The 25,379-nt window shown below is 49.1% G+C and overlaps 1 protein-coding gene across 1 annotated transcript in view; it reads left to right on the forward strand.

Annotated features, from left to right (window-relative positions):
• The window catches only part of LPCAT1 (lysophosphatidylcholine acyltransferase 1), a 550,146-nt gene that overhangs the window by 179,710 nt on the left and 345,057 nt on the right, over positions 1 to 25,379 (forward strand). Inside the window, exon 2 of the mRNA XM_086965209.1 lies at positions 10,127 to 10,269. Within this exon, the coding sequence (XP_086821335.1) occupies positions 10,127 to 10,269 (143 nt within the window). The remainder of the gene's footprint in view (positions 1 to 10,126; positions 10,270 to 25,379) is intronic.

The following is a 25,379-nucleotide window of genomic DNA, read 5'->3' on the forward strand; positions in this document are numbered from 1 at the left end:
CGCTGTTGTTTAGCTGCCTTCCCAGGAGTTGTTCCCATGTGCTTGTTGTTTTCTTGTTCAGTGACGATGTTGATGGGTTGAGGAGCTTGTATATCTTTGCCGTTTGGTGGCCTGCCGAGTTTAGGGTTTGCAAGTATTTGATGATGGTCGGTTCTTCCTTGCTTAGGTTCGCTTTCGTTATGGCTGTTTTGATCTTCAGGAAGGTGTAAAGTTCCCGATTCGGGAGCTCGTGTAGTTGTTGCAGGTTTTGGAATGTTAATGGTGACCGTTTAGTTTCTAGCTGGCTTGGGAGGTTTATTCCTTTCTCTATCCATGTATCATTGTGAATTGTTGCTCCTTGGTAAGTTATCTTTGTGTTGAACCAGATCGATTCCCATGTCGTGCCCTTCAGTTTCCGTGCCATGCGTTTGTCTATTTTCATCAGTGCCTCCTTTGTGTGTCTCAGTATCTGGTTAATTCTTTGGGGGTGCCTGTTCGCGGTTAGAAGCGCTACGGGGTTTAGCCCCCCAGAATGTTCCTTTCCACCTCTAACCAAACAGGTTCGTAGCTTTGGGTGTTGTCTAGCCAGAAGATTCCTTGCCTCGCTAGACAGGCTGTTTGGAGGTTTTTAAAATTCGCTAAGTTGAGTCCTCCAAGGTCTTTCGTTAATCTCAGCTTCTGTAGGCTGATTCTAGGTTTCTTGTTTCTCCATAGGAAGTTGTTTATGAGTTTGTCCAGTTTTTTTGTGGAAAGTGTCCGTCATCGGAAGCGGTAGCATGCTGAGCGTATAGTTGATGGCTGGCGTTACCATCATCTTTATTGTTTCGATCCTGCCCCACCAGCTTATGTATTTGGGTGACCGTAGGTCTAGTCTTTCCTTTATCTTCTTCAGGGTTGACTCCTCATTGTGTTCTAGTGTGGATGTTAGGTCTCTCCCGAAAAGCAGGCCTAGGTATTTGAGTGGTTTCGTCTGCAATGTCAGTCCTGAGTCACCGAGCATCTCTCTGGTGGTGTGGATGTTCATTGGCTTACATTCTGATTTGTCTTTATTGAGCTTGTATCCCGAGGCTTCAGCGTATTCTCCTATTGTGTCCATGAGTGCTGTTATTGACGTTGACGGATTGGTGGTTGTGATGAGGATGTTGTCCGCGTATGCTGCCAGTTTGACGGTTTTTCCTTTGATTTTGACGCCTGCTATTTCGTTATTGTCTCTTATTCTGGCTAGTAGTGGTTCTAGTGCTAGAAGGAAGAGGGCTGGTGAGAGGGGGCAGCCTTGCCTGGTGCCTCTACCCAGTGTGAGTGTTTCCGATGTGCTTCCATTTACTGCCACTTTTGCTTTTGGTTCGTTGTACAGGGCCATCACCATAGATCTGTATTTGGTCCCTAGCCCGAACCTGCTCATACAGTTGTTTTGGAATGGCCAGGAGACTCTGTCAAACGCCTTTTCCGCGTCTAGTGCTATCATCACCGCCTGTTTGCTGCTGTGTGTAGTGTGGTTGATGAGATGGCACAGTAGTCGTGTGTTGTCTTGCGATAGTCTGTTTGTGATGTATCCTACTTGCGAGTTGTGGATCAGGTTTGGCAGGACCTTGTTCAGTCTGTTGGCCAGTATCTTCGCGTATATCTTAGTCAACATTTATGAGCGAGATCGGTCTGTAGTTCTGCGGGTATTGTGGGTCCTTCCCCTCCTTGGGGATTATTGTGATGTTCACTTCGCCCATGAACTCAGTCATCTTGCCTCTCTGTATGCAGTGAGTGTATGTTTCCGCCATTAGTGGTTTTAGTTGTTGATGACAAATATGTCCCAAGCTTCAAAAATGACTACTGGTGCCCACAATCTACAGCCACCTGCCCAAATTAAGCTCTGTTCCGTTAGGCTGCTCCATCCATGCCCCTTCTTAGAATTCAAATTATAGACTCCCGACTTAATTACATTTTGGTAACTGGGCTATAAAGGGAGATTAAAATTTGTTTATCCTCAAACAGTGTTACTTTTATTTTTTTTCTTGAAAGTATTCGTCCTCTTTGGCAGCATCCATTGAATGTTTTATGGAAGGGCTATAAGCATAATGTGACTCCTGCAGTAGCGTAGTGGGGGGGGGGGAGGGGTTGACAGGGGCGGTTGCAAAATTCTTAGGGGGTGCAAACTTTTAAAAGAAATTACTCCACCACCTAACCCATGGACCGTTAGCAATTCCTTAGTTAACGGTCCACGGTTTAGGGGGCGCAATACTTTATTTTAAAATGTTGCCCTGGGGGCTGGACTACTGTACTGTTTCAAATTAGGCCTCTTTACAAGTTCCTGATGTGGCTACTAATAGAAGTTATAAACTGGAGGATTGTGGGTTTCATCCAGTAACTCCAGCTGCTGAAAATCCAGTGACGAATCCGTGGATTTGGCATGGTCTGGCCAATACCCCAGCAATCCTCATTTCTTAGTGAAACCTCAGGATCCCTCTATAATCCCTGGCAGCCCTGCCCCCCCCCGGGAGTTTCCAGTAAACCCGTATAAGAAACGTCCAGTGGGTGGGTTCAGGGGTAAGGTTGAAGTTAATGAGATACATGCAGGCACCCCCTATCGGTTAGTAGATTTATGAAACGCAGACAGTAAACAATTTAGATTTTGTTTAAGTCTGTCACCAAGTTTGCAATAAAGGTCTTTTTTTGCAATATTTTCTTGACGTCAAGAAGTTCAAGCAAAGCCAAGGGCTACAAACCTACACAGAGTTTCAGTAGAAGTGATTTCAGCTGGTCTGGGATTGTAGTTGCGCAGTTAATCTATTTCCTACTTTATTCACTGATGATGATGCTGGAAGTAATCCGTAACGAATGATATTAATAAACCGTATGAGCCTGTTTAGGACGATGTAAATAGTTTCTATTGCTGTCACAAATCTTGTTCAGCTCCCTCAAGTATGAAATATTTCAACATTAGTCAGCGTCATTTACTATCTGTTTACATTGTACCATTGAAGCGATTTCTACATGTTCCTATTCCTCGGTGAGTTGTTGAATTAACTATTTTTGTTGATGGATATTAGTTTTAAGTTCCCCATTACCTAGTGTCTTTGCATTTTTTTACTCCGTCTTCAAAGCCTTTGAATTCATTTATTTACAAGCGGCTTTTATGTTAATGTTGCACTAGAAATCGACAATCATGAACTCAGTCATCATCTGTTTTTGAGTGACCTACAGTACTGATAAAGGCTGCATTAGAAATAGCGGAAAGTTGGAGTTTCTAGGACTAGTTACACAGTTAAATTTAGCTGGAGATAGTAGAGATCACCAAAATTACAAAACGTAACATCCTCTAGCTTGTGTTTTGTGTAGTTACAGATAAGAGTCGGTGTATCTTTTTATTAGTTGGGACTATTAGTTTATGCGACAAGTACGCGCTTCATTGATAGACAAAATTGTGAGTTTCACAACTTTACCCATCAGGTAGTGACCATTAGCCCCATGGCTTTATCAAAGCTAGGAGTATGCGGAAGTAACACACATGCGCTGCTCTTATACATAATCACGCCTTGTTGGTAAACCTGCTTTGAGGCACTGAAGTCTAGAAAAAGATGTGCTTAATTTGAGCCGGTGGTTTCCGGTGCCCGGCACTAAACACCAGCTCGTATAACAGTCCACCACCGTTGGTTAATAATTTAGTATACATTACAAATGACTAATACCTGCCACCTGCCATTTATACAGTTTTGGGTGTCATGGAATAGTCTGAATTGTCATTTGTAAGAGTGTGAGCCTAGTAGTTGTGTTGGTACTGTCATTGGCAACACTGGTAGGGGCAATGGGAGGTGCAAGTTGTAGTGGCTTCAGGACAAGGGCACTGGCACTTATTTTTACAAATCAAGTACTACATATACACTTCCACTACACTCACTATAAATTAAGACATTCATCTCGAGAGCACCCTGAAAATGTTGATTATGGAACTTGACTACTTGTGTCTGTAAGCTATACAGTTATCGGTTGTGTAAGAAAATGCTTAAATGCATGACTAATTTACAATGCATTATTATTTATTCATAATCCACTGACTAGTCAACTTTTTCCTCAGAACTATTCAGGTTTTGATTCATGACTGCCCTTCAGAGCTTCTGAATAGCTTCTGCAGGAAGATCTTCCCCCTGCTCCCCGATACCGCAAGGAGGCTCCTCATTCAGGGTCTAATTCTGGCAAGATTAGACTACTGTAACGCCATCTACTTGAGAGCCCCTGAAGCCACCCTGAACTCGCTGCAGAAAGTCCAAAATGCCGCCGCCCGTCTACTCACGGGCACACCAGGAAGATCCTCCGCCAGGCCGGCCCTCAAATCCCTCCACTGGCTCCCAGTCAGAGAAAGGGTCGTCTTCAAGGCCCTTTGTCTGGCCCATAAAACCCTCAACAACAACGGCCCCCCTCTTCTTAAAGAACTCCTAATCCCATACAAAGCAGACAGAGACCTCCGGTCTAATGCAGAAAATCTTATTGCAGTCCCTAGAGTCAGAAAAGCCAAGACCGGCGGCCGGCGCTTTTCGGTCTACACGGCCAAATGCTGGAACCAATTACCACGAAAACTCAGGACAGAACCGAACTACCTCCAGTTCAGAAAAATCTTAAAGACCCTCCTATTCCCGCAGATATAATTTCATCAGTGGCTGAAACCCTTGGAGAAGCAGGCTAGCGCTGGGATGCTCTTTGAGTTACTACGCGCTTTATAAAACTATTAATAAATAAATAAATAAAAATACACAATGTCACGTGACCTATCAGGACATTAGCACTGGTCCGGTGTGTTTGGCGGCCTACCCTGGTGACAAATGCTTTTCTGTCTGCTTTGGCTCATACATTGTTGTATCCTCTATATAAATATACCCTCAGTAATATGTATGCACCAAGCTAACTAATGGTCACTAACCTTACTGGATCCAAGAGGTAAGGTTAACAGCAGCACAACCATCTGATAAGGAAGGTTGGGATATCAAACCTCATTTTTGAAACATACTGTACACCATTTCCTCAGCAGCAGTGACCAAGCTGTATTATGGGTCTTAACATCCTACCATTGTTCATTACATTCTGCGTGTGGCTTCACAAGCAATCTAGCTTGGTGCTACCTACCCTCACTTCACCTACTGATGTAAAACAGACAATGCAGTTGTGAATTATACCTCCCAATTTATAAAATCAGGGGCGTCTCCAGCAGGGGATTGAGGTAGTCGCATGACCACTCTCTGTTCTACCTCTCTTTAATAGGCTGTACAGCCAGACTATCATGGCACAATAAGGATTTTGGGGTGGCGGGAGGCCCCCTCCCCCAAAATTAGCTTTGCAGTAATAACAGAATATCAAAACCCTAGACATCAGTCAAGGAACTATTGAGTAGGAAATGCACAAAGAATGGCAAAGAGCCTTCCACATGACCACCACTGACAAGACTGGACACCCCAACCCCCTCCTCTCTTTGAGATGGGATCTATTTGACGGCGTTGGTCTAAGCAACACCAGAATATTCTTACAAGTGTACACTTTCTTCAACAAAAAGGAGAAACTGGTGGCGTTACACTACACGAAGAGGGGGGGAGGGAGGGAAATGCTGCTTCTCAAAGGCCAGAAACTGCAAATGTTCCAAGACCAGGCCGTCTCTACCATGAGATCAGAGTACCACTGCTTGCTGAACACAGTATGTTGGTGTACTCCCCTCCTCCATAATATTTACATAGAATGGAGAAAAGGCGATCTCAAGAAAAACCACAGACCCTTGTAGTTAAAGCCAATCTAACAGCTGGTGAATGGGCATCGGATATGGAGGAAAGTCTCACCTAGAGCCATAGCAGATCTTCTCGAGAGGCTCTGAGTAAGCCCCTCAGGTCAATGAAGAACGCTCGAGTAGTCTCTTACTAAGCCTTGGAGAAAGGTTTGACAGCCGGAGCCCATTGTGAAAGTGGGAGAGGTTCCTCTTCGGTTCTCAGCCCAATAATGATCATAATGAGTATATTGGGGTCAGAGTAATTCCTTGACCCACATGGCTGTAGAGTGTTTTTAGCGGGATGTCCTATGTATCTCAGTGTCTACAGACATCTGTTATTACACAAGAACGTACTTAGTTGCACCCAAGCTGGAGAGCGAAATATGGAGGAGTGGGTTATCGCTAGTACGAATTGTCAGGCAGAATTTTCTGGTCTCAAACACAATAAGTAGATGCACATGTCTCATTTGTGGCCCTGTGTTATAGGAGGGGGGGGGGTGCTTGTTCATTTGATGTTTGGTAGACACGTGTTGATTTTGACATATATTCCCCCTTGTCGGCTACTGGTTGTATGTGTAATCTCTGAAATCTCTACAAAAAAAGATGTGATCAAAAAACAGGTTTGGTAGAGTTTTAGAAAAGTATATACCACACTCATATCGGAGTGCACCCTAACCTCCCTTCATAACAACTTGCAGTTGTTTTCATTTATCAATCAATCAATCACTGCATTTCTAAAGCGCGCTACATACCCGTGAGGGTCTCAAGGCGCTGGGGGGGGGGCTGCTACTGATCGAAGAGCCAGGTCTTGAGAAGTCTTCTGAAGGCCAGCAGGTCCTGGGTCTGTCGTAGGTTGGTAGGGAGAGTGTTCCAGGTCTTGGCGGCGAGGTAGGAGAAGGATCTGCCGCGGGCGGTGGTTTTCCGGATACGAGGAACTGAGGCGAGGGCGAGGCTGGCAGAGCAAAGGCTGCGGGTGGGGGTGTGGAAGCTGAGTCGATCGTTGAGGTATGTAGGTCCGGTGTTGTGTTGCGCTTTGTGTGCGTGGATGAGGAGTTAGAAGGTGATCCTCTTGTTGACGGGGAGCCAGTGTAGGCTGCTAAGATGGGGTGTGATGTGGCTGCGTCGGGGGACATCGAGGATTAGTGTTGGCGAGGCGTTCTGGATTTGTTGTAGTCGTAGCAGGAGCTTGGTTGTTGTTCCTGAGTAGAGGGCGTTTCCATAGTCAAGTCTGCTGGTGACGAGGGCCTGGGTGACGGTTCTTCTCGTGTCGGGGGGATCCATTTGAAGATCCTGCGGAGCATTCGGAGGGTGTTGAAGCAGGACGCTGAGACGGATTTGACTTGCTTGGTCATGGAGAGGGCGGAGTCGAGGATGACTCCCAGGTTGCGTGTGTGGTCGGTGGGTTCCGGGGGAGTGCCTAGCGATGTGGGCCATCAGGAGTCGTCCCAGGCTGATGGGGTTGGTTCAAGGATGAGGACCTCCGTTTTGTCTGAATTCAGCTTCAATCTGCTGTCCTTCATCCAGTCGGTGACGGCCTTCATTCCTCCGTGGAGATTGCCTTTGGCGGTGAGTGGGTCTTCGGTGAGGGAGATGATCATCTGGGTGTCGTCGGAGTAGGAGATGATGTTGAGGCTATGTTGTCGTGCGACGTGGGCGAGCAGTGCTATGTAGATATTGAACAGCGTTGGGCTGAGGGAGGAGCCCTGAGGGATGCCGCAGATGATCTCAGTGGTTTTAGAGCGGAACGGAGGGAGGGGGACGCTCTGGGTTCTGCCGGAGTGGAAGGATGTGGTCCAGGCCAGGGCCTTCTCTTGGATTCCGGCGTCATGTAGGCGTGCTGATAGGGTGCAGTGGCAGACCGCGTCGAAGGCTGCTGATAGGTACAGGAGGATGAGGGCGGTCGTTTCTCCTTTGTACATCAGGATCCTGATGTCGTCGGTGGCGGCGATGAGGGCGGTGTCGGTGCTGTGGTTGTTGCGAAAACCGGATTGGAGGGGTCCAGGATGTTGTTGTCTTCGAGGTCGCGGGTTAGCTGTTTGTTGACAATCTTCCCTAACGCTTTTGCCGGGAACGGTAGCAGGGAGATGGGCCAGAAGTTCTTGAGGTCCTTGGGGTCCGCCTTGGGTTTCTTCAGTAGGGCGTTGATCTCTGCATGCTTCCAGCTTTCCGGGAAGGTTGCTGTTTCGAAGGAGATGTTGATTGCTTTCCGGAGGTGGGGCGCGATGGTTGTGCTGGCTTTGTTGAAGACGTGGTGCGGGGAGGGGTCGGATGGGGATCCGGAGTGGATGGAGTTCATGGTTTTGGTGATGTCTTTGTCGCTGACGGTGGACCAGGCGGTCAGGCGTTTAGTGCAGGTGGAGGTCGCGGGGTGGTGGTCTCAGTGGTGGGTGCAGGGGTGTCAAAGATGACGTTGTCGTGGATGTGGGTGATCTTGCAGTGAAATAAGGTGGCCAGTGAGTTGCACAGGTCTTGTGATGGTGGAATGTCGTTGGTGTTGGAGCTTGGGTTGGAAAGTTCTTTCACGATGCTGAAGAGCTCTTTGGTGTTGTGTGTTGTTGTCGAGGCGATCCTTGAAGGCGGTCCTCTTGGTGGTCCTGATGAGTTGGTGGTGTCTGCAGGTGGCATTCTTGTGGGCTGTGTGGCTGTCTGGTGTTCGGTCGTGGAGCCATTTCTTCTCCAGCTTCCGGCAGGTGCGCTTGGATGTCCGGAGGTCTTCAGTGAACCTGGCAGCTTTTTTGTTGGTGTGGTTGGTTGTGGAGATCTTGAGGGGGGCGAGGGTGGTGGCGCAGTCGCTGATCCACTGTTTGAGGTTGGCCGCAGCGGTGTCGGGGTCGATGGGGTCGGCGGTTGGTCTCAGGGCGAGGGTGGCTGTCAGTTGATCCTTGGTGACCTTGCCCCAGCAGTGGCGTGGCAGCTTTTGGGTGCGGTGGTGTGTGGTGGGTTTCTTGAAGGTGAAGTGGTCTGTCCAGTGTGGTTGAAGGAGATGTGGGGGCTTGCAGAGAAGATGGGGTCCAGCGTGTGTCCGACGGCGTGGGTGGGGGTCGTCACGAGCTGTTTGAGCCCGAGGTTGGCGAGGTTGTCGATGAGGGCGGTGGTGTTGGCGTTGTTGTTGTTTTCGAGGTGGAAGTTAAGGTCCCCGAGGAGGATGTAGTCCATGGAGGCGAGGGCGTGGATACTGATGAGGTCGGCGATGGTGTCGTTGAACTGTGGTCGTGGTCCAGGCGGTCTGTAGACTAGTGTTCCTCTGAGGGTCGTGTTGGGGTCGGTGTGGATCTGGAAGTGCATGTGCTCGGCAGTGGTGAGGGTTTCGTCGGTGTTGGTCGAGACTCTGAGGTTGTCTTTGTGGACGATGGCGATTCCCCGTCCAACTCCGTTGGCGCGGTCTCTGCGGGAGATCTTGTAGTCCTGTGGGATGGCTATGGCAATGTCTGGTGCTGAGGTGACGTTCATCCAGGTCTCCGTCAGGAAGGCGACGTCGGGGGCGGTAGAGTCTAGGAGGTCCCAGAGTTTGATGGCGTGCTTGCAAGTGGAGCGGGTGTTGAGGAGGATGCATCTGAGGTGGTTGGGTTCTCTGGCTAGTGGTTTGGCGGGCCGGATGCTGGTGAAGCTACAGTTCCGGCAGGTGAAGGGCCCTTGGGTGTGCTTCAGGATGGCCCGGTAGCAGGGTTGGTCTCATCCGGTGTTGAGTGCGTGGAGGGTGCTTGAGTTGTAGTGTAGTCTGGTGTTGCGGCGGGCGCGGGGTCCAGGGGTTCTGGCGCTAGGCGCGGTCCAGGCGCGGACAGGCGCAGAGGGGCTTGCCTTTGGCGCACCAGCGGCGCTCCCGCGCGGTGACCTCCATAAAAGGCGAAGTGGGAGGGAGAGGCAGCTGGGAGGCGGGAGCGGGGTGGCCAATGGGCGAAGCACTCTATAGTAACCAAAAGAAGCATGGCTCTACAGAAGAGTTCTTCATAGATAAATAAGCGAAGATGCACAGGGTTAGTCGTATAGCCCCTTTCTCTTAATATGTATTTATTTATGTGCATTATTGATTCATTTTATTTACATAGGGCGGACCTATACCTATGGGATGTAGTAAAGGTTAATATTAATTAATTTTGTGATAAAGGTGCAAATCCTGGCCCTGGTTATTTTCTTGCACTACTTTTGGTTCAAAATGCAATATTTTATGGTGATCCTTTCTAAATGTAGAATATTCGCCTTTGCCCTATTTCCTCACAAGCATTTTCACCAAGAACAGCTAAACCTCTGGTGAGAATTATTTAATGATAATTTTTGTTCATGAAGAATTAGGGAATATGCATATTTAGATGTACAGCAATGACAACATAAATTGCTTTAACAATTGCACTGTGAATTCTGTCGTATACAATGAAATGCCATTCACTGAAACTACTTATTATTTTTTTGCAGCTCGCCATCATGAGCGTAACTCTTTTCCCCATAAGACTATTCTTTGCCGCTTCCATGATGCTACTTGCCTGGCCTTTTGCATTTGTGGCCGCGATGGGACGCACAGAGGAGGATCTCGAGAAGCCCCCCACCTGGTGGATAACGTGAGTTTCTGCAATCATAAATTTCATTGTATACCCACAGGCAATTGAATTTCTCTAATGTTAAGGAATTTCCACTATCCAAGTACATTGATCTGAAGGAAATTACATCTTCAGCAATGTTTACTGTTATATAACCACAAAATGGGGGGGGGGGTCTTTGTATTGATGGGGGTTATCCCTGAGGCCCGGATCCCTACCAACATTTTAAGATCCCCCCTCAACTATGTAAATGAGTTTCACTATGACTAGTTATATACAAAATTGTCTTATGTCGAAGTACTAGAAAATGGAGCTGATTTGGCCTTATTGGAACAACATCTGGGCATCTGTTGTGAATATAACCTGTGGCTCCATTGTATTTCTAGCCGAACATAAAGCAAATGTTCTGATTGTATTTTTGATTATTTTGATCTCTTCCCTCTTGCTTGCAGGGACTGAATATAATCACAAAATCGAGGACAGGAATAGGAAATTCGCCAAAAATGTGTAGATTTTCTGACTGCAGACCACTTGCTTCCCTTCTGCATTTAGTTGCAGGGATGGTGGGTTTTACAAGGACAGAGATACTGATCGGCCATCAGGAAATCTCTGTGGCCTGCGCACATACCAATGAACATGGCAGTGGAAGGACTGCTCTAATTAGGGCAGACCTACAGCACCAGGTCTGGCGTCTTTATTTTTTATTAATTTTAGGTTTCGCCTGTCGAAAGCTGCGCAAGCAGCGTTTCGCGCAGGCAAAATCTTTTGTTTTGCAGTATGACTGTTTGTCCCGCCTCTGTTTCCCATTGGCTAGCTCCATAAATGGAGGCTAGCCATTGGAAAACAGAGGTGTCCGTCATTCTGCGAGACGACTCGTGGGCGTTCCTGAGAATTTTTCCCATCCGGCCCCTTTTAGGACGTCAGTGCGGCAGTGGGCGGGGTTTATTTTTTGGGTCGTCAACGTTTCTTTTTGTCATTCCACGGCCGACCGCCGCCGGAGGAAGTCCGGGTGAGTACCTTTCTTGCTGTTCCCGCCCCCCTCCCGCTGTCTGTGCCTTTCCCGCCCCCCCTCCCGCTGTCCGCGTCTTTCCCGCCCCCCTCCCGCTGTCCGCGTCTTTCCCGCCCCCCTCCCGCTGTCCGTGTCTTTCCCGCCCCCCCCTCCCGCTGTCCGAGCCTTTCCCGCCCCCCCTCCCGCTGTCCGTGCCTTTCCCGCCCCCCCTCCCGCTGTCCGTGCCTTTCCTGCCCTCCCTCCCGCTGTCCGTGCCTTTCCTTGTTTTACTTCCTGTCCCTTTAACCCAGTGATCCCCGGCGCCCTGTCCCTCTGACAAGCTGCCACCCACAGAATCTGTTCACAGGCACACTGTCCCTTTAAAGCAAGGCTGCCCCCATCCCCCCTCCTCCAGCCCGCCTGCACCTGCAGTGCATAGGCATCACCGACAGGAAGGGGGTAGCAGGCAGGGAGGGAGGACAGTAAGCAGGGAGGGCAGTAGAATGGGCCTTTGCCGAGGGTCTAAAGGCCCTGGGGACGGGGGCAGGGCGAGGACCGGTCAGCATCCATCCGAGGCGGCGCTGCACGCACCCCAGCAGGGCCCGGAGGGTCACTGAGCAGCCCCCACCTGAAGAGATCTAGGACCCCCCCCCCCCCAAACACCTGCAGAGGGGACGCGGCATCATGAAGAGGACTCCTGTCACAGAAAGGAGCGATTTTAATGATTTCTATAGCGCCCACAACAAGCGGAACTGTGCATAGGCGCTTTAAAAAGCACCTGTTCTCTCTGAGAAGAAGCTCTCGGGTGCAGGAGCTCCCTCTGAACGGATCGCCAAGCCCAGCCTAAGAGGAGGGAGCCCTCCCCACGCACGCTCACGCCCCCGCCCCCGCCCGCCCATCATCAATCACTGCCAGGGAGTCAAGTCAAGTCAAGTCATAAAATTTGTATAGCGCACTACATACCCAGAGGGTTTCAAGGCGCTAAGGAGGGGAAGGAGGATTACTTGTCAAATATCCACGTTTTAAGTTGTTTTCTGAATGCTAGGTGGTTCTGGGTAAGGCGAAGGTAAGCAGGGAGTGAGTTCCATGTTTTAGCAGCCAGGTAAGAAAAGGATCTGCCTCCCATGGTGGTCTTGTTGATGCGAGGTACAGTGGCGAGGGCTTGGCTGGAAGAACGTAGTTGGCGGGAGGGGGTGTAGAAGGATATTCGTGAGTTGAGGCAATCTGGTCCGATGTTGTAGAGTGATTTGTGTGCGTGGGTAAGCAGTCGGAAAGTGATCCTCTTATTTACGGGTAGCCAGTGGAGGTCTTTAAGGTGAGCAGAGATGTGTTCGTTGCGTGGGATGTCTAATATGATCCTGGCTGAGGCGTTTTGGATTCGTTGGAGTTTCTTCTGGAGTTTTGCGGTAGTACCTGCGTAGAGGGTGTTTCCGTAGTCCAGTCGGCTCGTGACTAGAGCGTGGGTGACTGTTTTCCTTGTTTCGGCGGGGATCCAGCGGAATGTTTTTCTGAGCATGCGAAGAATGTTGAAGCAGGAAGAGGATACGGCGCTGACTTGTCTGTTCATTGAGAGTGAAGAATCCAGGATGATGCCTAGGTTCCGTGCGTGGTCTGTCGGGATGGGTGCTTTTCCGAGGGCTTCCGGCCACCAGGAGTCGTCCCATGCAGAGGGGGGAAGTACCTAAGATGAGGACTTCTGTTTTGTCTGAGTTCAGTTTCAGACGGCTTTGTTTCATCCATTCGGCAACTTCTTTCATTCCTTCGTGTAGGTTGGTTTTGGCGGTGTTGGGGTCATTGGTGAGAGAAAGGATCAGTTGAGTGTCGTCCGCGTAGGAGATGATGTTGAGGTTGTGTTGGCGTGCGATGGCCGCGAGGGGGCTCATGTATACGTTGAAGAGTGTGGGACTGAGTGAGGATCCTTGTGGTACGCCGCAGATGACTTCAGAGGCCTCGGACTTGAATGGTGGAAGGCGGACTCTCTGGGTTCTTCCGGTGAGGAACGAGGTGATCCATTCAAGTGCTTTTCCTTGGATACCGATGTTTTTGAGGCGTTGTAAAAGGGTGCTGTGGCAGACTGTGTCGAATGCTGCAGAGAGGTCAAGGAGGATGAGGGCGACTGTGTCTCCATTGTCCAGTAGAGTTCGAATGTCGTCTGTTGCTGCGATGAGGGCGGTCTCCGTGCTGTGTTTTGCTCGGAAGCCAGATTGTGAGGGGTCGAGGGATTTGTTGGCTTCGAGGAAGGCGGCGAGCTGGTTGTTGACAGCTTTCTCGATGACTTTGGCCGGGAATGGAAGAAGCGAGATGGGGCGGTAATTTTTGAGTTCGGTGGGGTCTGCTGTTGGTTTTTTCAGAAGGGCGGTGAGTTCAGCGTGTTTCCAGTCTTCTGGGAAGGTGGCGGAGTTGAAGGAACAGTTGATGACGTCTCGGAGGTGCGGTGCTATGACGGAGTCTGCTTTGTTGAAGATGTGGTGGGGACATGGGTCTGTGGGGGATCCTGAGTGGATGGAATTCATCAGGCGGATGGTGTCCTCAGTGGAGATTGGGTTCCAGACGTTAAGGGTGTTCACGGGGGGAAGATGATCAGCAAAAGGTGGGGTGAGTTGGAATCCGGGTTGGTTGTCGAAGCTGTTGTGGATGTCTGCAATCTTGTTGTGGAAAAATGAGGCTAGGGAATTGCAGAGGGTTTGAGAGGGGGTGATGTCGTTGGAGTTGGCTGAGGGATTGGAAAATTCCTTGACGATGTTGAAGAGTTCCTTGCTGTTGTGGGCGTTGTTGTCGAGTCGATCCTTGAATGCTGTTTTCTAGGCTTTTCGGATCAGTTGATGGTGTATGCGAGTGGCGTTTTTGAAGGCGTCCTTGGTGCTAGTGGTTGGGTCTTTTTTCCAGGCCTTTTCAAGGGAGCGGCAGAGTTTCTTGGACTTCTTGAGATCGTCGTTGAACCATGATGCCTTCTTGCTGCCAGGTTTGTTTTGACGTTTTTTCAGTGGTGCTAGGGTGTCAGCGGTGTTGGATAACCATAGGGTGAGGTTGGCGGCGGCTTCGTTGGTGTTAGAAGAGAGGGCTGGGGAGTTTCGGAGGAGCGATGCGGAGATTTGGTCCGTGGTGATTTTGTTCCAGTTTCTTTGCAGGGTAGGTTGGAGGTGGATGTTGGGTTTTGGTTTGTTGTAGGTGAAGTGAACGCAGCTGTGGTCAGTCCAGAGGAGGTCCGTGGTGTGGCTGAAGGAGACATGATTGCTGGATGTGAAGATGGGGTCGAGTGTGTGACCTGCGATGTGAGTGGGGGAAGTGACTAGTTGTTTAAGTCCGAGGTTGGCGAGGTTGTCCAAGAGGGTGGTGGTGTTGCGGTCGTTGATCTTTTCAAGGTGAAAGTTGAGGTCTCCCAGAAGGATGTAGTGTGATGTAGGCTGTAAGATGTAGGCTGTAAGATGTAGGCTGCCGGTGATTATTGGCGGCGCTGCCACCCTGACCGAGTGAGCAGAGCCTGGTATCAGCCCCCCCAGGAGCCATCAAAGCACCCGCTGCCCCAGCAGCAGCCCGTCCCGCTGCAGCAAAGTACCCCCTGCTGCCCCAGCCCCCACCCCTTCCTAGCCCCCCCCCCCAGCATCCGAAACCACCATCCGCTATCACCCAAGCACCCACCCAGCCACTGGGGCACCCGCTGCTCCTTTATCTGTCCTCGCTGGCTCCCAGTACCGCAGCCCTGACACCCCCTAATCACCCCTCCCGCCCCAGCATCCACCATTCCCAATAGCACAACACCCACCTGTTGCCTCAGCTACCCCCCTGCCGCCGCTGCATAGAGCCCTCCCCTGACCTCTGTGACCCACCCCCTTGTCGCACCTCCCCCCCACAATACCACCCCCACCCGCTTCGACAGAGTAAGAGCCCGGGAACGCACTCCCACCAGTGACCTGCAGGGGACCCCCAGATGTGCACTGCAGGCCCTACGCTCATTCAGCTGTTTTACTGGAATTCGAACCTGGGACCGGCATATTACACATGCACAGATCTCCGCAGTCCGTGCATCAACCCGCTCAGCTATCTGAATTGGAATTTTTTACCAGTAGTTAGCGGACAGAGGTCTGCATCAGGTGCACAACCCACTTGGCTATCTTACCAGGACTGGAATGGTTTTACACGTGGCATTCAGACCTCTGCGGTGAACAGTTGTGCGATCTGAACGTAATGGAAACCTGGGAGCTGATACTGCAAGCTCCAAACCTGCCGAACTACCTTGCTATCACTGGGCCCGCAAATGGTGCACGCATTTCTGCAGCTGGCACTCTTGATTTGCACCAACGCAGTTGAACCCCCTCAGGGCACTCAAAGCTAAAACCTGCACGTTGCACTCGGACCTCCCAGTGGGATGGGCCTTAACCCACCAGCCTGTTATACCAGTGTCATCTACCACGACCCCCTAAGCCCCTTTCACCCATCCCTTCACTCTTGTCTCGGCTCTATATTTGCCAAACCTTCATTCCAAGGCGCCTTCCAGTTACCCCAATCTCTCAGTCCACCTCCCCTTCATTTCCTCCTCCCTGCCTGTCTCTCCTGAGTCCGTCTTCTCCTCTGGTGCTCCTTCTTCCCACCATCAGTTCACCATCACCTACCCCTCCATCACTCCACACAGACCCCCGCTGCATTCCATCTGTTATTCAGCTCCAGCCCCTGCCGAGCCTCAGCCAGGCTCCCTTCCAACCCTCTCATCCTATCCTTGTCACATCTCCTTCACTTCGTCCCTTCTTCTCTCCACTACCCGGTTTCACTCAGCCATTCTTCCCTCTGCAGCCAGCTTGTCCGGCCCCCTTCCTTCAGCTCTCCTGACGTTTCTTCTCTTCATCTCCTCCCTCGTCTCCCCACTTCCATTCCGGCCCCTTCCCTTCGTACCCACTTCCTACGACCCTCCCTATCCCTACACCCAATAACTCTATCCCTCCCTCGTCCTTGTATACCACGTCCACCATCCGTCCTTGGCGCCCCACCCCCCTCCCTACGACCCCCTCGTCCCTCCTTCACCCCATCTCTTTTTGCCCGCCATCCCCCATTCACAGCATAATCTGAAAAAGTGTGGGCAAAAGGTGAGGTGGGGAGCAAGAAGGGGGAAGGAAGGGAGAGAATCAGGTGATAGAAAAGTTTACGCTATATAAAACTGCATTAAGTAAAATAAATACTTGCACCCATTCAGAGCATTATCTGAAAAAGTGTGGGCAGAAGGTGAGGTGGGGAGCTAGAAGGGGGAAGGAAGGGAGAGAATCGGGTGCTAGAAAAACTCGAGGGAGATTACTTCATATCATTTTTTACACCTCGTTTTATTTTATTTTAATTGTAACGGATCTTTGTGCAGAGTGAGTGTGTAGAGTGCAGGGTAGTGAGTGCAGAGTGCAGAGTAGTGAGTGTGCAGAATAGTGAGTGCACAGTAGTGAGTGTGCAGACTAGTGAGTGCAGAGTGCAGAGTGCACACCTACCACCTGCGGAGTCCCCCAGGGCTCCTCCCTCAGCCCGACGCTCTTCAACGTCTACATTGTTCCATTTGCCCCCATCGTCAGAACCTACGGACTCAACATCGTGTCATACGCAGACGACACCCAGCTCATCCTCTCCCTATCCAACGAGCCCAACACCGCCAGACGCAACTTTCGAGAAGGCATGGAAGCCGTCGCCAAATGGATGAAAAGCAGCTGCCTACAACTAAACACCAACAAAACAAAAGTACTCATCATGGGCCCAAACCCCGACGCCTGGAGTGACACCTGGTGGCCCACTGCCCTCGGAAACCCGCCAACCCCCACAGACCACGCACGCAACCTGGGAATCATCCTGGACTCCGAGCTCAAAATGGACCGCCAGATCAACTCTGTCTTATCTTCCTGCTTCCACACCCTCCGCCTCCTTCGTAAGACCTTCAAATGGATCCCGCTCGAACACCGAAAGACAGTCACTCACACTCTGGTCACCAGCAGACTCGACTACGGCAACGCACTCTACGCCGGAATAAAAAAAAACCTTATCCGCAAGCTACAGAACATCCAGAACGCCGCCGCAAGACTGGTCCTCAACCTGCCTTAACACTGCCACATCTCCCAGCACCTGCGCACACTCCACTGGTTCCCCGTCGAGGCGAGAATCACCTTTAAGATGCTCACCCACTCACACAAGGCCCTCCATGGCACCGGACCAGCATACCTGAACAGCCGGCTCAAATTCCACGCACCCCAAAGGACCCTACGATCAGCCCAGCTCTCCTACGCCGAGGTCCCCCGCACCAGAAAGACCAGATCGGGAGGCTGCTCCTTCTCCTTCCTCGCGGCCAAAGCATGGAACGCCCTTCCGCTCCACCTCAGACAGACAACATCGCTCCCCATCTTCGCAAGAAACCTCAAAACCTGGCTCTTCGACAGACCCCTTCCTTGATGGAATGGAACCTGCACCCCCCCCTCACCCCTAGCGCCTTGAGACCCTTACGTGTGAGTAGTTGCGCTTTAACAAACTCCTGATTGATTGATTGAGAGTGCAGAGTAGGGAGTGCAGAGTAGGGAGTGCATAGTGACTAGGGAGTGCATAGTGACTAGGGAGTGCATAGTGACTAGGGAGTGCATAGTGACTAGGGAGTGCATAGTGACTAGGGAGTGCATAGTGACTAGGGAGTGCATAGTGACTAGGGAGTGCATAATGACTAGGGAGTGCTAGGGACTACATAGTGACTAGGGAGTGCTAGGGACAGTCTAAAAACCTACTGGATGCCCGGTATAGGACAACTCTCCTCTGCTCTGGTATTAGCTGAGACTGTCTCCCAAGAAGGCGTGGCTCTCGCAGCTGTCGTGCCCCAAAAACTGAAAATATCCTTTTTGCAGGGAATTTTCAAACATGTCCTGTTGTCCATCCTGTTCCTCTTCTTCCCCATTATTTTCTGTTTTGGCTGCTAGCAATAATAATGTTAGTTCCCCCCAGCAGTGATGGACGAACCCTCCATTTTGCTGGGGTTGAAGCACAATAGCATGGTCCGTTTTTCCTTTTTTCGTTTCAGGGCACTTGGCACACGTGGAGACATCAGAAGACGTTAGTTTGGGAGCAGGGGAACGAGTCGGAACTCATTTTTGTCGATTCATTCCACAACTCATCCTCCTGTAAATGAGGTCATCTTAAAAGCTATAACTCATCCGGATTGAGCATATTTCTTGTGAATACTCTGCCATACTGTAATTGAGTTCCATACTCTTTGCCACCTCCTGGAGTAAGCCTCGACTGCTCCATATTTCCACTTTTGGGCGAGAAGTTTACAAAATGAGTTACTGTTCTACAAATGGATGAAATAGTCTTAAAACCCGAAAAAGTAATTGCACATGTCAGTATCCACTGTAGAGACTGTCCAATAGCCACCTATAGCCACCAACCAAAAGGAAAGTTCATAGTCTTCTTATGTCTTTCTCCTATTATAAGAAAATATTGGGGGAGTTTAGAAGCAGGCTCAGTGCAGGTAGCAATTTGCTTCAAATAAATCTCGACTATACCCCTAACAAGCCCTAACATGGCAATGTAAATGGCAATGCCATTTATTTATCTGTTTTCAAAACCAACACATAAATACAAATTTTGTCATTTACAATGCCAATAGCTCTACCTTTTCAGAAGGCGAAACCATTGCATTGTAAATGCTTGTTTTTCTTTATTTTGGCTGGGCTCCGCATTTACACCATGGGAGTCGTAGTCAGTAAAGGTCCTCTGTATGCTTGGGGTCGGGGATATTAATTGTTTTCTTTTATTTTAAGAAGACAGAACCACGTTTTGTGGGTCTGTATTCAAAGAATAAAAGAGTTGCCAACTAGACCTCCACCCCACCGTGGCATGGTGGCCCTGCTGTCTTTACAGCTTTTGCCATGGTCAAGCAGTTTGATACCAGAAATCCACAGACATGGCATGGATCTCAAATTACGGTCCCTATCCACCACAAGGTCATTGTGAGGGTGAAGCAAGGGTGCATAAGTGCAGCATTGTAGATGAGTTGTAGTTAAGTAACACAATAACCTAAGTACATTTTTCTTCTGGTTTAGGTGAGAACCTAAAAATTACTTTAACAAACATCTTTTATTTTAGATTACTGAATTTTATAAAACTATGGGCACATGTTGTGTTGAAGATATTCACAGTTCTTTTATATCAGAACTTTCCAATTTATGCCCAGGAGGACTTAATCTGTGCCAGATTCTCAGGACAGCCACCTCACAGCGAATATAAATGGAGCTAATTTACAGAGTACGTGGTCTTTCTGAAGATCTGGCATGCATTCTGCCCTCCCGGACATACATTGATGACTTTATTTCTAAGTGATTGTTTATCAAGTAGAGTAGGTTCTAATTCAGTTTCTGGATAGCTCGTTACAAAATACAATGCAAATTGAGTGCCATAAATAAATCCACCATACTGGGATGAAATTGTACGATGATAGTTCATATTTGAATGCAAGTGCCCTAGAAAACCAAAGACCAAGCGGAATGTGTTAATTGTTGAATAAAATTGTTAAGAGCCCCATGCGCACTCTTGACTTCTGCGTAGTCGCCAACTCTATTCTTCTATACACCTTTTCATTTAATTCAACCATCCTGCCTAGTCTAAAGCCATTACCCAGCTTCTAACTCTGCCAGCCACTTGGAATCTTCAATTAAACTAGTTAGTGCTTGAGGTCTAGCCTACCCAATCTGTGTCCAGCTTTGCAGGGTATGAAGTAGTGTAGAGTAGTTTATTCCTGCTGTTTTGTAAAGGACCTTCCTTGATGGTATGGCGACATCCACTTCCACCAAATGTCTACCTACTCTGCCCTGAAATAGCTTGTTGTTTCTCATATATATTTAGGTGGGAGTTGTGCGAAGTGCGGCATTGACCCCTGCTTCCGGGTGCTAGACATGCCATTCTGTGGAGGTCCTGGTAATAGCAGGTGTTCCTCTTGTGTTCTGTGAGACAGTCAGCAGTATTTAGTCGTTAAGGATGTTCAATGAACACCCTATAAGGAACATGCTCAGTTGGCAAGAGTTGCTGCAAAACGTTTGTGTGAAGTCAGCAGGGTAAGCGATGGAACATGGTCCGTTCGGAAAAAAAGTGGTAGAGTTCAGTCACAAGCATCTTACATGCAAGAGAGTTACTGTAGTATTTATTTATTTTTTATTTACAAAGTTTTATATGGCGCGAACTTGATCCTGAAGGATATCAGAGCGCTTTACAATTGAGGGAAAGGTAACAAATCAGAACATTGAAAGTATTGACACACTTATACAACAACCTCAACATTACACACCAGCTCACATCATATCCACTTATGAAGTTATCCTACTCAGTTATGCAAATAATTGATTATACTTATATTTACTAAGCTATACACTTACACAAAGACAGTTTATTTATTCATGTAGATAGTCATTTGACCTTAATTTGTCAGTTATATATTGTTTTTACTCAAAGTTTTTTTTTATTCCAATCATCGGGGAACGGGGAATTAGACGTGGTGCTGCTCTGGTTTATTTGCAACAACTCAACTCCCCATTTAACTGTGCAAATAGTTGTCCCTTCTTAAACTGAGCTATTAATAGAAGGAAAACGACGTTCTAATTTGTGCTGCTGGGCGAAATGAGCCCTTTAGGAACATCCTGTGGCTGACATGGCAATGTCCTCTACTGTGAGTACCGGTAACTTGGGCAAGCTGGGGAGTAACTTTCATATCTTTCTTTAATGTAAAATAGATAATTTTTACATTTGTGAATACCAAGGACAGTATGCTTCCTGTGCTGTCTGCAGTGCAATTCGGTGGGCTTGTCCAGAAATTCGATTTATACATTGCGACATAAAATTTAAATGGCATTATCTAACAATGGCATCTAATAATTCTCATCTGATGAAATAAAACATTTTAAATAATTATTATGCCCTAACCAGTCTTGTACAAATATGAGAAATTGGCATGCCTAGCACGTGCCTTCAACAAATGCTCAGTGCTGTGTTCACTAGAACGCTGAGTAAGATATCCAAGTAGAAAGCAAGAGGAAGGCCATGTGAAGTGATTTACTTAATGTAAACTGACATATTCAATCTTCCGTTATTTAATGACAAAAAAACGTACAGTTACAGTACTCCTGAAATTAAAATTAGCATATATAATGAAGGGCTGATGAAAACAATTAAATGGATTGCATGGGACCATTTTTCAATGCATTTACAGTGTAGCAAAAGGCCTTTGCATTTTATGTCTAAGATCTGAAAGATAATATTTCCCAAACTGTGGTGATCCCCACCAGCTTTAGCTCAGCAGGTTTATGGTAAAGACTGAAAAATTAACCTTCACAACCAGTGCTCACTCTGAGGTATCCGGGTTCTTGCTATCAAAGGCTTGTGAAAAAACTGAGTTGATTGGCAGCTCTTAAGTACTGGAACAGTGTCATCTTGAAGACAGTGTACTAACAGAGGTAGGTCTATGGCTAAGTCAAACGCAGAATGGGTGCTAGCATTTTTGGTTCCGTAGACAAAAATAGACCTTAACAACCAAAACCTTATGGAGCCTAGTGATTCGTAGGAGGGGTAAAATGTTTCACTTGATACCAGTACAGTAATTAGGAAGTGGTCTTTTCTTAAAAAGGATGCACACCCTCACGCACACAAGGTGATATGCTTCTTCTTAGCGTCAACTTCAGCTTCAGTAGAACTACGACCCACCACCAACCGCAACGGGTCCCCCGCCGCAGCTGGAGCAAGATCACCGCTGAGCAGCTCACCGCCTCCCTCAGCCAGAACACTCCCACCAGCACAACGGACCCCAACGAAGCAGCCAGCAACCTCACCAAGTGGCTGACCACCTGCGCCGATGACCTCGCACCACTAAAGAACCCTCCCAGCAGACCCGGCAGCAAGAAAACCCCCTGGTTCACCGACGAACTCAAGGACTCCAAGAAGAACTGCCACACCCTCGAGAAAGCCTGGCGGCTCGACCACACCACAGACAACTGGATCGCCCTCAAACACGCTGCCCGCAAACACCATCAGCTGATCCGCACCACCAAGAAGACGGCACTCAAAGAACGACTGGACAACAAAGCCCACGACAGCAAGAAACTCTTCAGCATCGTCAAAGAGTTCTCCAACCCCAGCGCCGGAACCAACAACATCACTCCCTCGCAAGACCTCTGCGACTCACTCGCCTCGTTCTTCCTCCGCAAGATCGCCGACATACACAACAGCTTCGACTCACAGACCACTCACCCTACCACTGAACCAACGCCCGCCACCACCACCACCACCCTCTGCAACTGGACCCCGATCCGCACCGAAGACACCACCCGCACGATGAACTCCATCCACTCCGGATCACCAACCGACCCGTGCCCACACCACGTCTTCAACAAAGCTGCGCCACCATCGCACCCCATCTCCGAGACACCATCAACTCCTCCTTCCACACCGCCACCTTCCCGGAGAGCTGGAAGCATGCCGAGCTGACCGCCCTCCTGAAGAAACCAACGGCGGACCCCGCCGACCTCAAGAACTACCGTCCCATTTCGCTCCTTCCTTTTCCGGCCAAAGTCATCGAGAAGACCGTCAACAAACAGCTTGCCGCCTTCCTCGAGACGAACGGATCCCTCGACCACTCGCAGTCCAGATTTCGGGCCAACCACAGCACCGAGACCGCCCTGATCACAGCCACCGACTACATCAGAACCCTGATCGACAACGGGGAAACAGCGGCCCTCATCCTCCTGGACCTCTCCGCAGCGTTCGACACGGTCTGCCACCGAACCCTAGTGAAACGCCTCAGCAACATCGGAATCCGAGAGAAAGCGCTGGAATGGATCATCTCGTTCCTCACCGGAAGAACCCAGAGAGTCCGCCTCCCTCCGTTCAGATCCGAGGCCACCGAAGTCATCTGCGGTGTACCACAAGGATCTTCTCTCAGCCCGACCCTCTTCAGCGTCTACATGAGCCCCCTCGCAGCCATCGCACGCCAACACAACCTCAACATCATCTCCTACGCCGACGACACCCAGCTGATCCTCTCCCTCACCAACGATCCCACCACCGCCAGAGCCAACCTACACGAAGGGATGAAAGACGTCGCCGACTGGATGAGGAACAGCCGCCTTAAACTGAACTCAGACAAGACGGAAGTCCTCATCCTGGGATCATCACCCTCCGCCTGGGACGACTCCTGGTGGCCCCCGGCCCTGGGCACCGCTCCCAAACCAACGGACCACGCACGCAACCTGGGCTTCATCCTGGACTCCTCCCTGTCAATGACCAGACAAGTCAACGCCGTTTCTTCCTCGTGCTTCAACACCCTGCGCATGCTCCGCAAGATCTTCAGATGGATCCCCACTGAAACCAGGAAGACCGTCACCCAGGCACTCGTCACCAGCCGACTGGACTACGGGAACGCCCTCTACGCCGGAACCACAGCCAAACTTAAAAAAAGACTCCAACGCATCCAGAACGCCTCCGCACGACTCATCCTGGACATCCCCCGACACAGCCACATCACCGGACACCTGAGAGAACTGCACTGGCTCCCCGTCAGCAAGAGAATCATGTTCAGACTCCTCACCCACGCACACAAGGCTCTCCACGACCTGGGCCCCAAGTACCTCAACGACCGCATGACCTTCTACACGCCCACGCGCCAGCTACGATCAACCAGCCATGCACTCGTCACCGTACCACGCATCCGCAGAGCCACCGCCGGAGGAAGATCCTTCTCCTACCTGGCATCCAAGACTTGGAACTCCCTCCCCATTCACCTTCGGCGAACCCAAGACCATCTCTCCTTCAGGAAGCAACTCAAGACCTGGCTGTTCGAGCAGTAACATACCCCTCTCCCCCAGCGCCTTGAGACCCTCCCGGGTGAGTAGCGCGCTATATAAATGCTGTGATTGATTGATTGATTGATTGACTCTTCATTTAGGATGCAAGTCCAAGCCCGGACGATTGCAGATTCTTAGTTTTCCTCTATAGGTGACCTATGCTGGTTTCTGTCCTTCCTTTTACAAGGGTCCTGATTGGTTTACAATTGTGTTGTAGTGGGTGATACATTTTATTTTGCCCCCATTTTCACAAGATGAAATTATTCTAACTGGTAGAGCTGCTATAAACCTGCTTTTGCTATTCAATAGCTCTTAATTAATTTTAATTGACGACTTGTTTCTGCCTCTAAAGTGGGGCTCACATTCCTTACGGAAAATGGCTGTATTTCAGTTTCCATGTTGCAGTACATCACTCTTTTGCTCACCTTGGCTGGTGGTACTGTAAGGCGGTTTCCTCATTTAGCCTTATGACTAAGAACCCTGGGAAAAGGTAGCTTGGTATATAACTAATATGTTCCCCTGCATGGATCAATCATTGATAGTGTAAATGCTTTAGGTGGTTGTGGTGTAAGAGGAATAGTAGTTTAGATTTTATATGCGAATGTGTATATTTAAAGAACTGTGTAACAGTAATATCCACTCTGATGTAAAATGGTCGGCCCATAAATTCTGGACCTGTTCCAGAGACGCATTCAGATGGTTCTTTTTAGCAGCATGGAAGCGTAGAGGGGAGAAAAATTGTTAGTGAGCCAATCAATTAATCCATAATCCACTTAGACACATAGCAGTCACAGACAACTACGTAAGGTTAGTTTGATTTATTACAAAGCCAATAACAGCTGAACATAAAGGCCCCTTAAGATGAGAGTGTAAAAATACATTGGAATTAGCATAAAGCCAAATCTGCATATCCAATTGCGATGATGTAGCATAAACAATACAACTAATTCAAGAAACAGAATGCAGAGGATCAGAAAGCAGGAGTCCAAATTTCCCTGCTTTGAAGGTTGATGAATCAAGAGCATTAATCTATCCCTACACTAACACTAAAATGACATCTGTACTTGAGCATCTTCAGGAAGAAGGTAAATGTGTCAAAATGTGGATTCTTCTTAAGAAATCTCTCCACAATGGGTCATTTAGCATATAGCTAGGAAATACAGAGCTTGTTCTAAGATCCTATCTCTCTGAAGGCAAGGAAGAAGTGGGGCCTTTCCCTACTTCCCTCATCAAATTTTTCGTAGATAATCTTCCCAAGATTCATTGCAGGTCATGCCATCTGCTCTGGGTACAATCGTAAAGGTGTTTTTCCA

Source organism: Lissotriton vulgaris, chromosome 4_1 (assembly GCF_964263255.1).
Source record: "Lissotriton vulgaris chromosome 4_1, aLisVul1.2, whole genome shotgun sequence".
Taxonomy (NCBI): Eukaryota; Metazoa; Chordata; class Amphibia; order Caudata; family Salamandridae; genus Lissotriton; species Lissotriton vulgaris.